Consider the following 14,877-nt stretch of genomic DNA (forward strand, 5'->3'; position numbering starts at 1 on the left):
TTGATTTCTTCACTCCAAGCTGGTTGGCTATTGCAGATTCAGTCTTCCCAGCCTGGTGCAGGGCTACAATTTTGTTTCTGGTGTCCTTTGACAGCTCTTTGGTCTTCACCATAGTGGAGTTTGGAGTCAGACTGTTTGAGGGTGTGCACAGGTGTCCATTTATACTGATAACAAGTTTAAACAGGTGCCATTACTACAGGTAATGAGTGGAGGAAAGAGGAGACTCTTAAAGAAGAAGTTACAGGTCTGTGAGAGCCAGAAATCTTGATTGTTTGTTTCTGACCAAATACTTATTTTCCACCATAATATGCAAAAAAAATGATAAAAAAAACAGACAATGTGATTTTCTGGATTTTTTTTCTCAGTTTGTCTCCCATAGTTGAGATTTACCTATGATGTAAATTACAGACGCCTCTCATCTTTTTAAGTGGTGGAACTTGCACTATTGCTGACTGACTAAATACTTTTTTGCCCCACTGTATATTAAAACTGCCAATAAGACAAATAACATATCTACTGCCACCTTGAGTGGCCAATTCCCACAGTAAAGTCTCAATTTTAGGAGCTTTGCCAACTACTTTGGACTAGCAATTCATTAATTAAAAGGGTTGTTAGCAAACAAACGAAGCTTTACTTACCCTTATTGGATTCAGCTCTGAGTCTCTGCTGTTTCTTCAGTATCTGTTTTTTGGCCGGAACGGTGACATGACATAGACTGTGCTGCAGCCAATCGCTGAGCTCAGTAATTCAGTAAGTCTACATTGGGAGAACTGCTTAGCTCAGTGATTGGATGCATTGCTGTCAACACTGCAGCCAATCAACAGGAAAGAGGCACGGCACTGGATCCGAGAAGCTCAGTTGTTTTTTTTACATGTAACTAAGACTATGGATTTGTTGAAAGTGGACAACACCTTTAAGTCCCATTGAGACCACATCAGGAATACCTTGAAGAACATAGAATCAAATTTAGAGAAACCATCTAACAAAAAAGTAAATTATTGACTTCAAAACATAATACTAAAATGATGCCGCACTAGAGAGTTGGCACATAAAAATAACACAAAAATTAAACAACACGGTTATGTCGATCCTTCAAAGATTATATAAATATACATAAAAATATTTGTGTAGTATGTGACAACAGGGGGAGTGTGATGGAGTCGCAGCTATGACTCACACTGACCCCAGAGGGAGTGTGACAAGTGTGCACGGCTGTTAGCTTACCTGTGGATGCAGGGTGCTATACAGTGAAAGACGCAGTTGTACAAATTCTGGGTGCAGGGTCTCCTGCTTGGAGCAGACCCCAGGATTTCCGGCGCTGCGTGTATCGGGGTGTTGGAGTGCTTGTGTAGAGCCAGGGATGCCCGGGCCAGTGGCGTCCCTGGATACCACACTGGACGGGAAAGATGGGCGCTAGGCTCTGCCTACCTGTGACATCACACTAAGGAAGGAGCGCTCCAGGCAGAGCCTAGTGGCCATCTTTTCTGTCCCACGTGGTATCCAGGGACGCCACCAGCCGAGGCATCCCTGGCTCTACACAAGCGCTCCAACACCTGATACACGCAGCTCTGGAAATCCTAGGGTCTGCTCCAAGCAGGAGACCCTGCACCCGGCATTTGTACAACTGCTTTGTTCACTGTATAGCACCCTGCATCCACAGGTAAGCTAACAGCTGTGCACACTTGTCACACTCCCTCTGGGGTCAGCGTGAGTCGTAGCTGCGACTCCATCACACTCCCCCTGTTGTCACATATGGGCCCTCGGGGAGTCTTCCAGGTGTTTAATTATAACGCCACAAGGCGGCTTGGCGCAGTATGAGCTAGGTGGTCTACTACACATGTATTTTTATGTATATTTATATAATCTTTGAAGGATCGACATAACTGTGTTGTTTGTTTTTTTGTGTTATTTTTATGTACCAACCCTCAAGCACGGCATCATTTTAGTATTATGTTTTGAATCCCAATTTGGACAGAATTTGGCACCGGCTCTGTCCTGATTCCTGCAGCTGATTGTTTTCTTTCAGGGTTGAGCGCCAGTGTGATTGTTTTAATTTAAATTATTGACTTAGTGTAAACCAATGAAATTCTAGATTGCATGACTTATGGGAGATACAGAATATGCGCCACTCATTCTTATACAGTGTATGATTATGACGCACCATAATTTGACAACTAAATATTCACCTGCACAAAATTTCAAGCCACATATACAAGATGGATATATTCTTGCAAGAAAAAAGTAAGCAAACCCATTGGAATCACCTATATTTTTGTATTGATTATTAACAAACTTTTATCTGGTGATTTAAACTAAACTACGAACACGAGACAGTTGTGCCATTCATGTCTTTTAATGAACACATTGATTTCAGAATACAGGAAGAAAAGGTAAGTAAACCTCTGTGTTGATGACTTCTCCAAAAACTAAATGGAAAAAGGTGTTTCATTTAAGGAGATGACATTGGATATGTAAGTGCTTTGCCCATTAAATAAAGACAAACAAAGCTTGGTTACTGACAAATCTATTCTTCTTAAGAATGATTGGCTAGTGTTAGCCATGGCTTGAGATAAGCTCCTTTTAGAAGATCCCAGTAGAGATGTTATAGAGATGCATAATGGTGGAAAAGCCTACAAAAGCATAGCTAAAACGTTGTGTGTGCATCATTCACTGGTTATGCAAATTGCCTACAAATTGATGACTTTTAAGTAAATACAGAATCTTATCAATCAACAGTACAACTCAGATTCATTGGATCAATCACACTTTTTAATAAAAACTTGATGTGTTTTATTATTAATGTAATATTCTTGCCATAGTTTGTGTTTAAGCTCACCACCGCTAAACAGCAAGATCACTATTTCCAAGCATCTCACCATGAAGAGCGTGACGCTTGGGTGAAGGACCTAAAAAGAGCAGCAAAATGTATTGCAGATGGTCAAAAGTTTGCAAGGAAATCCACCAGAAGGTCAATCAGACTACCGGATACAATTAATTTGGTGTAAGTATATAATAAATTCTACTGGGAATCTGAACACCTAAGTATGGAAAATATGAGCCTGATTGCACTAAATCATTACAAACAAAGCAAAGAGTTCCAGGGTCACATTTAATGACGCCCACCCTATGAGGTTCCTTATACTAGATTGAGTCTAATTATAATAATTAAGGTGTTGTCTAGCTTAGAAAAGCTAAATTCATATACCCTTTAAGGGAATTCTGAGATAATACAGATGGCCCCCTTGTTCAAGATCTTAAACCCTTGGCCAGAGAGAGCTTATAAGGATGTCTTCCACTGTCTCTGGAGGGCCTGCTTCACCAAACAACCCATTAATTTCAATATCTATATCTTGTGTACTATTAAGTAGGTTGCCCAGGCTTGGTGTTCACATCTACAATCTATGTGACTGCAAACTTGTGAATCCTCACAATGAGCTCAGTGCGTGCTCTTAGGCTTCTACATTGCCGATGTCGGGTGCGGGCAGGCGCATGACAAGTAAGCGATTTGCACACATGCAATCTCACGCCGATTACACATGTGCTGCCTTGCTTAACACAAGTGGATGGTGTGAGGCCGGACATGTCTAGTCTGAATGTGGCTGGAAGTATGTAAATCGCACACTTGCGGTCACATGACCACACACTCCCGACACTGGCAAGGGAGGATCCTAATAGTGCGGACTGTGAGGATTCCCAAGTCTTCAGTCACGTAGAGTGACTGCAGACTTAAACCCCAAGAATGGGTAACCCCTTTAAGGTGCGTTTCCAGTGGCTAACTATTGGGACCAAGCATACCTAATAATCGGTCTACCTAAACATGCTGTCAATCATCCGACAAATCAGCAAAATGCTCGTTCATTGGATGAAGAGATTTTTAAGCTTTTGTAAAAATCATTGTTTTCTGCAGCACATCACCCCCGTGTAAAGATGTGCTGCCGAGAAAAGTGATGTTCTGTGTGCACAATGTGTTAAATGACCAGTCTATTAAATGACCGCAGAACAGATTACATGCAACCAAATTGGGGGTCATTTAAAATGTGGGGTAGGCTACTTTCACACTAGCATCGGAATCTCCCCGTCGCAATGCGTCGGGCAGAGATTCCGACGCTAGCGTTTGACGCACTGCACAACAGGTGCAGCGGATGCATTTCTCCGGCGCATCCGCTGCCCCATTGTGAGGTGCGGGGAGGTGGGGGCGGAGTTCCGGCCGCGCATGCACGGTCGGAAAAAGCGGTCCGTCAGGAGCAAAAAACGTTACATTTAACGTTTTTTGCTCCCGGCGGTCCGCCACAACACGGTGCAACCGTCGCATGACGGTTGCGACGTGTGGCAAAGCGTCGCAATGCGTCGCTAATGTTAATCTATGGGGCAAAAACGCATCCTGCAAACAACTTTGCAGGATGTGTTTTTTGCCATAAACGACGCATTGCGACGTCTGGCAAAAAACGCCAGTGTGAAAGTAGCCTTAGACAGTGTAAATGCTGCTTACAGATTACAGATGATATGTAATCTGTCGGACTACTATGTTTCACAATTTGCAAGGAGGTTTTTTTTTTTTAAATAGTGTAGATCTGAATTGTGCCAAACATCCCAGCCCAGAGCATAATTTATTTCTGTGATATGAAGTCTACATTGAGTATTGAGTTCTTTCCTTTTTGTAAGTTTGTATGGGAAACTTGAGGTTCGCAGAAACTAACTCTGAGGTTAACACTTGCAGAATCAACCCTGTGAAAAGATGAATCATGCGAAACAGTAATGTTTCAGAGAGTTATAATGATAGATTACAGTACAGAAGTCTGAGTATAAGGCCGCGTTCACACGCTCTGTATTTGGTCAGTATTTTACATCGGCATTTGTAAGCCAAAACCAGGAGTGGGTGAAAAATGCAGAAGTGGTGAGTTGTTTCTATTATACTTATCCTCTGAATGTTCCACTAATAATTTGACTGACAAATACTGATGTAAAATACTGGTCAAATACTAAACATGTGAACGTGGCCTTAGGATATGGACATAATGCCCACATTCCCCCTTGAAGACATGTGTATAGTTGGAAATGTACCTTGATGTGTAATGTGTATGGGACTATCCCAGAGTGGGAGGGGTTAAGGGGAAGGGACAGAGACAGATTCCTGTCAGGACATCAGATAGGGCCAAGCGTGTGACAGAAGCAGACCTAAGGTCTGACTAGTCAGCAGAGCCGCATGACGTGGGTGTCCCTCACGTATGTGGAGACCAAGGCAGTGGATGATGTGATACTGGGAAAAGAGAGAGAAGTGACCGAAGGCAAGAGTGATGTGCTAGAGACAGTGTATGTGAGACAAAAAGAGTGCCCCAGGTGGGAGTTACAAGATATCAGCAAGCTGAGAATTTAAAGCGAACTTGTCAGCAGTTTTGGCCCATATAAGATACGGCCACCGCCTTTCAGGGCTTATCTGCAGCATTCTCCAATGCTGTAGATAAGCCCCCTGTCCGACCTGAAAGATAAGAAAAATAAGTTTTATTATACTCACCTGCTGGGTGGTCCGGTCCGATGGGTGTCACAGGTCCGGGTCCGTCGCCTCCCATCTACTTGCAATGCCGCCCTCCTGTTGCTTAGTTGCTCCCCGGCATCACGCTCCTGCGCAGGCGTACTTATCTGCCTTGTTGAGGGCAGAGCACAGTATTGCAGTGTGCAGGCGCTGGGAAAGGTCAGAGAGGCCCAGAACCTGCGCACATATAAGTACGCCTGTGCAGGAGCGCAATGCCGGGGAGCAACTAAGCAACAGGAGGGCGGCGTTGCAAGAAGATGGGAGGCGCCGAACCCGGACCTGTGACACCCAACATATAACAATATAACACGATACATCAGAAAAATGTGCTTGAGAAAAAACAAGCAATTTTATCATTTCTAAAATCCTAGAAAATGTATAGATTGCAAACCCAACATCTATCAGTCTGCACTTGCCTTAGAAACACTATCTGGGTTAGACGGCTATGTGCATCTTTGAAACCACACTTTATTTTTGCTCAAATTTACATATAATGACAAGCAACTTTTTAAAGTGTTCATCAAAAGTTTCTTCCTTCGATCTGTTCTCTTCTTGCTTCTTTACATTCGATGGGTTTTCTAGTACAGATATAGAACGCATGAGTTGTACAGCCAAGTTCTCAGTTATTATTGTAGTGCCGCATGTTAGACATTTGCGCAGCACGCCCTCGTAATATAAACTGTATGAATGGCTGCATTACACAAATAATTCACCATAGGTGCGTTATGTTAATGGCTTACAACCCATGACTTTTGGATATGGGACGGACCCCCATTCCATCTTGGAACAACCATAACTACAGTAAACCTAGGCACCAGAATAAATACACAAAACACACTGTTTTGGTTGTCAAACGGGCCACAGCTTTATTTAAATCACAAGATTAAAACAACCACAGTAGGAGTCAGGTGAAGTGCTAGTACATTGGGATTCACAAGTACTGTGATACCCCCAGCTGTCTGACATACAGCACCAGGACAGACAGCCATAAAGGGGCGGCACGCACTGGCTTGCCATTCAAGTAGAGCCAGTAAACTTTCAGGGCACCAATGAACCTATTATCCTCACTCCTGTGCTTAACCACTGTGCCCGCCCCTGATTGACGTTACCATTACAACGTCCTTAACCCCTTCCCGACCCATGACGCCACGTAGGCATCATGAAAGTCGGTGCCAATCCGACCCATGACGCCTATGTGGCGCCATGGAAAGATCGCGTCCCTGCAGATCGGGTGAAAGGGTAAACTCCCATTTCACCCGATCTGCAGGGACAGGGGGAGTGGTAGTTTAGCCCAGGGGGGGGGGGTGGCTTCACCCCCCCGTGGCTATGATCGCTCTGATTGGCTGTTGAAAGTGAAACTGCCAATCAGAGCGATTTGTAATATTTCACCTATTATAACTGGTGAAATATTACAATCCAGCCATGGCCGATGCTGCAATATCATCGGCCATGGCTGGAAACACTAATGTGCCCCCACCCCACCGATCACCCCCCCAGCCCTCCGATCTGTCTGGTACACTGCTCCGGCTCCCCTCCGTCCTGTGCTCCGCTCCCCCCGTGCTCTTGTCCGCTCCCCCCGTGCTCCAATCACCCTCCCTGTGCTCCAATCACCCCCCCTGCACTCCGATCCACCCCCCCGTGCTCCGATCCACCCCTCCTGCGCTCCAATCCACCCCCCCATGCTCCGATCCCCCCCCCGTGCTCCCCCCCACCCCATCATACTTACCGATCCCGCCGGGGTCCGTCCGTCTTCTCACTGGGCGCCGACATCTTCCAAAATGGCGGACGCATGCGCAGTGCTCTCGCCGAATCTGCCGGCCGGCAGATTCGTTCCAAAGTGCATTTTGATCACTGAGATATAATCTATCTCAGTGATCAAAATAAAATAAAAAATAAATGACCCCCCCCCCCCCCTTTGTCACCCCCATAGGTAGGGACAATAAAAAAATAAAGTATTTTTTTTACCACTAATGTTAGAATAGGGTTAGGGTTAGGGTTAGGGCTAGGGTTAGGGCTAGGGCTAGGGTTAGGGGTAGGGTTAGGGTTAGGGTTAGGGCTAGGGTTAGGGTTAGGGCTAGGGTTTGGGCTAGGGTTAGGGTTTCGGTATGTGCACACGTATTCTGGTCCTCTGCGGATTTTTCCGCTGCGGATTTGATAAATCTGCAGTGTTAAACCGCTGCGGATTTATGGCGGATTTACCGCGGTTTTTCTGCGCATTTCACTGCGGTTTTACAACTGCGATTTTCTATTTGAGCAGTTGTAAAACCGCTGCGGAATCCGCACAAAGAAGTGACATGCTGCGGAATGTAAACCGCTGCGTTTCCGTGCAGTTTTTCCGCAGCATGTGTACAGCGATTTTTGTTTCCCATAGGTTTACATTGAACTGTAAACTCATGGGAAACTGCTGCGGATCCGCAGCGTTTTCCGCAGCGTGTGCACATACCTTTAGAATTAGGCCATGTGCACACGGTGCGGATTTGGCTGCGGATCCGCAGCGGATTGGCCGCTGCGGATTCGCAGCAGTGTTCCATCAGGTTTACAGTACCATGTAAACCTATGGAAAACCAAATCCGCTGTGCCCATGGTGTGGAAAATACCGCGCGGAAACGCTGCATTGTATTTTCCGCAGCATGTCAATTCTTTCTGCGGATTCCGCAGCGTTTTACACCTGTTCCTCAATAGGAATCCGCAGGTGACATCCGCACAAAAAACACTGGAAATCCGCGGAAAATCCGCAGGTAAAACGCAGTGCCTTTTACCCGCGGATTTTTCAAAAATGATGCTGAAAAATCTCACACGAATCCGCAACGTGGGCACATAGCCTTAGGGTTAGGGTTGGAATTAGGGTTGTGGTTAGGGTTAGGGGTGTGTTGGGGTTAGGGTTGTGGTTAGGGGTGTGTTGTGGTTAGCGTTGTGATTAGCGTTATGGCTACAGTTGGGATTAAAGTTAGGGGTGTGTTGGGGTTAGTGTTGGAGGTAGAATTGAGGGGTTACCACTGTTTAGGCACATCAGGGGTCTCCAAACGCAACATGGCGCCACCATTGATTCCAGCCAATCTCATATTCAAAAAGTCAAATGGTGCTCCCTCACTTCCGAGCCCCGACGTGCGCCCAAACAGTGGTTTGCCCCCACATATGGGGTGCCAGCATACTCAGGACAAACTGCGCAACAATTACTGGGGTCCAATTTCTCCTGTTACCCTTGTGAAAATAAAAAAATGCTTGCTAAAACATCATTTTTGAGGAAAGAAAAATTATTTTTTATTTTCACGGCTCTGCGTTGTAAACGTCTGTGAAGCACTTGGGGGATCAAAGTGCTCACCACATATCTAGATAAGTTCCTTGGGGGGTCTAGTTTCTAAAATGGGGTCACTTGTGGGGGGTTTCTACTGTTTAGGCACACCAGGGGCTCTGCAAACGCAACGTGACGCCCGCAGACCATTCCATCAAAGTCTGCATTTCAAAAGTCACTACTTCCCTTCTGAGCCCCGACGTGTGCCCAAACAGTGGTTTACCTCCACACATGGGGTATCAGCGTACTCAAGAGAAACTGGACAACAACTTTTGGGGTCAAATTTCTCCTGTTACCCTTGGGAAAATAAAAATTGCAGGCTAAAATATCATTTTTGAGAAAATAATTTTTTATTTTTATTTTCATGGCTCTGCGTTATAAACTTCTGTGAAGCACTTGGGGGTTCAAAGTCCTCACCACACATCTAGATTAGTTCCTTTGGGGGTCTAGTTTCCAAAATGGGGTCATTTCTGGGGGATCTTCAATGTTTAGGCACACAGGGGCTCTCCAAACGTGACATGGTGTCCGCTAATGATTGGAGCTAATTTTCCATTTAAAAAGCCAAATGGCGTGCCTTCCCTTCCGAGCCCTGCCGTGCGCCCAAACAGTGGTTTACCCCCACATATGGGGTATCAGCGTACTCAGGACAAACTGGCCAACAACATTTGGGGTCCAATTTCTCCTATTACCCTTGGCAAAATAGGAAATTCCAGGCTAAAAAATCATTTTTGAGGAAAGAAAAATTATTTTATATTTTCATGGCTCTGCGTTATAAACTTCTGTGAAGCACCTTGGGGTTTAAAGTGCTCAATATGCATCTAGATAAGTTCCTTGTGGGGTCTAGTTTCCAAAATGGGGTCACTTGTGGGGGAGCTCCAATGTTTAGGCACACAGGGGCTCTCCAAACGCGACATGGTGTCCGCTAACAATTGGAGCTAATTTTCCATTCAAAAAGTCAAATGGCGCGCCTTCCCTTCTGAGCCCTGCCGAGTGCCCAAACAGTGGTTTACCCCCACATATGAGGTATCGGCGTACTCAGGAGAAATTGCCCAACAAATTTTATGATCCATTTTATCCTATTGCCCATGTGAAAATGAAAAAATTGAGGCGAAAAATTTTTTTTTGTGAAAAAAAGTACTTTTTCATTTTTACAGATCAATTTGTGAAGCACCTGAGGGTTTAAAGTGCTCACTAGGCATCTAGATAAGTTCCTTGGGGGTTCTAGTTTCCAAAATGGGATCACTTGTGGGGGAGCGCCAATGTTTAGGCACACAGGGGCTCTCCAAACGTGACATGGTGTCCGCTAACGATGGAGATAATTTTTCATTCAAAAAGTCAAATGGCGCTCCTTCCCTTCCAAGCCCTGCTGTGCGCCCAAACAGTGGTTTACCCACACATATGAGGTATCAACGTACTCAGGACAAATTGGACAACAACTTTCGTGGTTCAGTTTCTCCTTTTACCATTGGGAAAATAAAAAAATTGTTGCTAAAAGATAATTTTTGTGACTAAAAAGTTAAATGTTCATTTTTTCCTTCCATGTTGCTTCTGCTGCTGTGAAGCACCTGAAGGGTTAATAAACTTCTTGAATGTGGTTTTGAGTACCTTGAGGGGTGCATTTTTTAGAATGGTGTCACTTTTGGGTATTTTCAGCCATATAGACCCCTCAAACTGACTTCAAATGTGAGGTGGTCCCTAAAAAAAATGGTTTTGTAAATTTCGTTGTCAAAATGAGAAATCGCTGGTCAAATTTTAACCCTTATAACTTCCTAGCAAAAAAAAATGTTGTTTCCAAAATTGTGCTGATGTAAAGTAGACATGTGGGAAATGTTATTTATTAACTATTTTGTGTCACATAACTCTCTGGTTTAACAGAATAAAAATTCAAAATGTGAAAATTGCGAAATGTTCAAAATTTTCGCCAAATTTCCGTTTTTATCACAAATAAATGCAGAATTTATTGACCTAAATTTACCACTAACATGAAGCCCAATATGTTATGAAAAAACAATCTCAGAACCGCTAGGATCCGTTGAAGCGTTCCTGAGTTATTACCTCATAAAGGGACACTGGTCAGAATTGCAAAAAACGGCAAGGTCTTTAAGGTCAAAATAGGCTGGGTCATGAAGGGGTTAAGGCTGGCCACCAAAGCCGAGCCTGTTCACCACCATGAGGTTTTTACCTCCTCTATTAGTTAAAATGAGTCCACCTTAACTTGTCCGCAAATTCCACCTGACTCCTAAACCGCCACCAAGAGGCCATTTGACACCTTAAATGGACTCGACCGCCATCAACCATGCCTAATAAAGCCATCGACCATTTCTACATGCTATGGAAAGACTGTGCAAACAAGAAACACAATTCCAGAGCGCCAACGGAATAATTTTATCAATGCAACTCTACCAAATTATGATCGATAATACTGTAACTAAAGTAAAATAACAGTCGGTAAACATCCTGCAATGAGGATCCCATCATGGGGAATATGAAAAGTACACCATAATAAAGGTGGTAGCCACAGTCTGAATACCTGTATAATGACATCTGTCATGCCTCAAAAACTATTCTGCTGCATGTATCGTAGCCAGCTCTAAGGCTGGGTTCACATTGCGTTCCCCCAGTCCGTTAGATGGACTACGTTACACCGCGGCATAACGCGGTGTAACATAGTCCGCTAGCGCCGCCATTGACTCCAATGTCGGACGCATCGCTAGCGTACGCCCACAATGTTCATTCAATAGACGATAGACAGGGCTGAAAACTAGGCCCATGATGTGTCCTCTGGAGCAAGGTGCAGCTTCACACTAGGAGAGCCCACTCACTGCCCTGCCATGTGCTGATTTATTAGTGCCCACTCACTGCCCCGCCATGTGCTGAGTTATTAGTGCCCACTTACTGCCCTGTTGTGAATTCTGTGGCAGAGTTCACTCCTGTGGTCACAAGTGGTACTTCGGCTGATTCTCTCTGGGAGCTTCCGTTTGTGGAGGAAAGTGGTACTGCAGCTTCTGAGTTTCCTCCCTCAGGTGATCTGGTGAGGTCGTTAGCTGCTTCTCTACTTAACTCCACCTGATGCTTTTATCCATGCTTCCTGTCAATGTTCCAGTGTTGGACTTGTGTTTCTCTGGATCATTCCTGTGGCCTGCTGCTCTGCATAGCTAAGTGCTTCTTTGCTATTTGTTGCTATTTTTTCTGTCCAGCTTGTCTATTTGTTTTGCTGGAAGCTCTGGGACGCAAAGGGTGTACCTCCGTGCCGTTAGTTCGGTACGGAGGGTCTTTTTGCCCCCTTTGCGTGGTTTTCTTTAGGGTTTTGTGTAGACCGCAAAGTTATCTTTCCTATCCTCGTTCTGTCTAGAATATCGGGCCTCACTTTGCTGAATCTATTTCATCCCTACGTTTGTCTTTTCATCTTACTCACAGTCATTATATGTGGGGGGCTGCCTTTTCCTTTGGGGTATTTCTCTGAGGCAAGGTAGGCTTATTTTTCTATCTTCAGGCTAGTTAGTTTCTCAGGCTGTGCCGAGTTGCATAGGGAGCCTTAGGCGCAATCCACAGCTGCCTCTAGTTGTGTTTGGAGAGGATCAGGAATTGCGGTCTACAGAGTTTCCACGTCTCAGAGCTCGTTCTATTATTTTGGGTTGTTGTCAGATCACTGTATGTGCTCTGATCGCTATGTACATTGTGTTACTGAATTGCCTATCATAACACTGCCCGCCATGTCCTGAGTTAATAGTGCCCACTCACCGCCCCGCCATGTGCTGATTTATTAGTGCCCATTCACTGCCCTGCCATGTGCTGAGTTATTAGTGCCCACTCACCGCCCTGCCCTGTGCTGAGTTACTCACCAAATATTTATTTTATATATGATGAAACATATATTAAAGCTTCAGGTAATCCACTCAGGCATGTGCTATCCACCATCTTAGGTCATATAAAATAAGAACTTGGTGGGTATACACCGATCCTGTAAAATACGAGGGGGACAATATTCAGAAACAGGATGGATATATCAGGCAGGACAGCGTGCCACTTAAGAGGACTAAAGATGCCATAACTACAGAAAGAAAGAATTAAGCTGGAAGTCAGGTCCAGATTACATGTACAGCAAAGAAAAAACCTGTATGCACAGTATATTTATACCAGGGCCGGACTGGCCATCTGGCAATTCTGGCAAATGCCAGAAGGGCCTCTCTGGTCATGGGCTGCCTTGTCTGCTACGTTGTTAACAGAATCAGTGTTCTTAAGACACCCATACTGTTAACAGTTGTGATGGAGCACAAAGTCGCTGATTCCATCACTTACCCCAGCAGGCCACGGATATTATTAGAAATATTGATCTTGTAGAAAATCTTCCTTTCCTCCATCCAGGGAAATATTAGTGATATTTCCCGTCTGGTTCATGGGGACGGGGACACCATGGACCTGTGTGATTTCAAATGCCAGGACTGAATTTCAGTCCCAGTCCGTACCTGATTTATGCACAGCATGATCCGTATATAGCAGAGTGAGAAGTGATAACATGTACCTCAGGTATGTATCCATGATAAGGTACAGCACATTTAGATGGAGCCTTTACACAGATACCACATACTGTATATAGTGAAAGCAACTAGGTTGCACTGAATCTGTACACACAAGATGATCAGCATATAGCAAAGATGAGGTCACATACAGGTCACAAGATTCCATAAATGGGAAGGGGAGAGGGAATATTCAGCACAGCAAGGCAAGTACACGCAGCATTACCATGAAGTGCAGCCACTCCTCATCAAACACACACCATGCCCCAACTCTTCACCTCTCACCATTGTCTCCAGCACCTGCCCACAGAACTAATGACAGACAATGTACGTGTCCATGTTCTGTCCTCTCATATATATACCATCCCCAAAGTGCTCCCCTATCACCAGTGTCCAGTAAACGCAGCTCCACCATGTTAATGGCAGACCCTGTAAACTTGTAGCAGCCACATGAGTGAACATGGTGGCCACATGAATCTCTGAGGTAATATTAATCCCATATATGATGTAGGAGTTGATATTACACTAATACATGATGCCTGAGATGAATGTGCTCTGTAATGTGAGGTGATGACCCCAGCATTACACTCACTCCCTTACACTGCAGACATGAGGGAACATGGCAGATACATGAATTCTGAGGTAATATTGATCCCATACATGATGTAGGAGCTGATACTACACGATGTCTGAGGTGAATGTGCTCCTATCATCTGTTATGTGAAGTGATGACCCCAGTATTACTCTCCCTGACACTGCAGCCATGAGGAAAAAAAATTGTGCGGTCAGGTGGAGCGCTGGGCATACAGAAAGGGGCAGCAGGTTATTAAAATGTACAAACCTTTAATAAAAATTCTGAACACACAACGCGTTTCGGCGGCTGAATGCCGCCTTCATCAGTTGAAGGAAAAATATTACAAGCAGGTGGCTTCTATATAACAAATGAACAGGAAGTGATCTGAAACCCATTAACCCCTACTTAACCTAACCATCGATTAAAAATGAAATAACAACAATCTTCTTATATAAAAGGGAAATAAAAATGAATATAAAAATAAGAATAAAAAATAAAAAAATATATATTTATATATATACATGTATATAAAAATACAAGAAAACGTAATAAAAACTGAATGAAAGAAAAATAAAAACGATAGGAAAACATGTTTATTACATCATCTTCTCCAATGATAAATTGAGGCCCTCTGGGGACAATGTGCCAAGTTTGAAGATCCAGTAATTTTCCTTATTAACGAATCTCCTGTGTTAATTTGCACAGGACTCAGATATATGATCAATAATGGTCAGTCTCATTTCACTAGGGCTTTTTGAATGTTCCAATGAAAAATGTTTAGAAACACTATGAAGAAGGTAACCTGTCCTAATGTTGTGTCTATCTTTATTAAGTCTGGCTTGCATGGTCCATATCGTGCGGCCAACGTATTGCAGGCCGCACGTACATTCCATCAAGTACACAACATAGGACAAATTACATGAAACATTACATTTAATGGGAAAAGTCTCTTCCGTGGTGAGAT

At 44.1% G+C, this 14,877-nt stretch overlaps 1 protein-coding gene across 1 annotated transcript in view; it reads left to right on the top strand.

Moving 5' to 3' along the window:
• PLEK (pleckstrin) overlaps positions 1–14,877 on the top strand; it is a 61,407-nt gene that overhangs the window by 27,835 nt on the left and 18,695 nt on the right. The window contains exon 3 of the mRNA XM_069768738.1: positions 2,820–3,001. Within this exon, the coding sequence (XP_069624839.1) occupies positions 2,820–3,001 (182 nt within the window). The remainder of the gene's footprint in view (positions 1–2,819; positions 3,002–14,877) is intronic.

This window comes from Ranitomeya imitator, chromosome 5 (assembly GCF_032444005.1).
Source record: "Ranitomeya imitator isolate aRanImi1 chromosome 5, aRanImi1.pri, whole genome shotgun sequence".
Taxonomy (NCBI): Eukaryota; Metazoa; Chordata; class Amphibia; order Anura; family Dendrobatidae; genus Ranitomeya; species Ranitomeya imitator.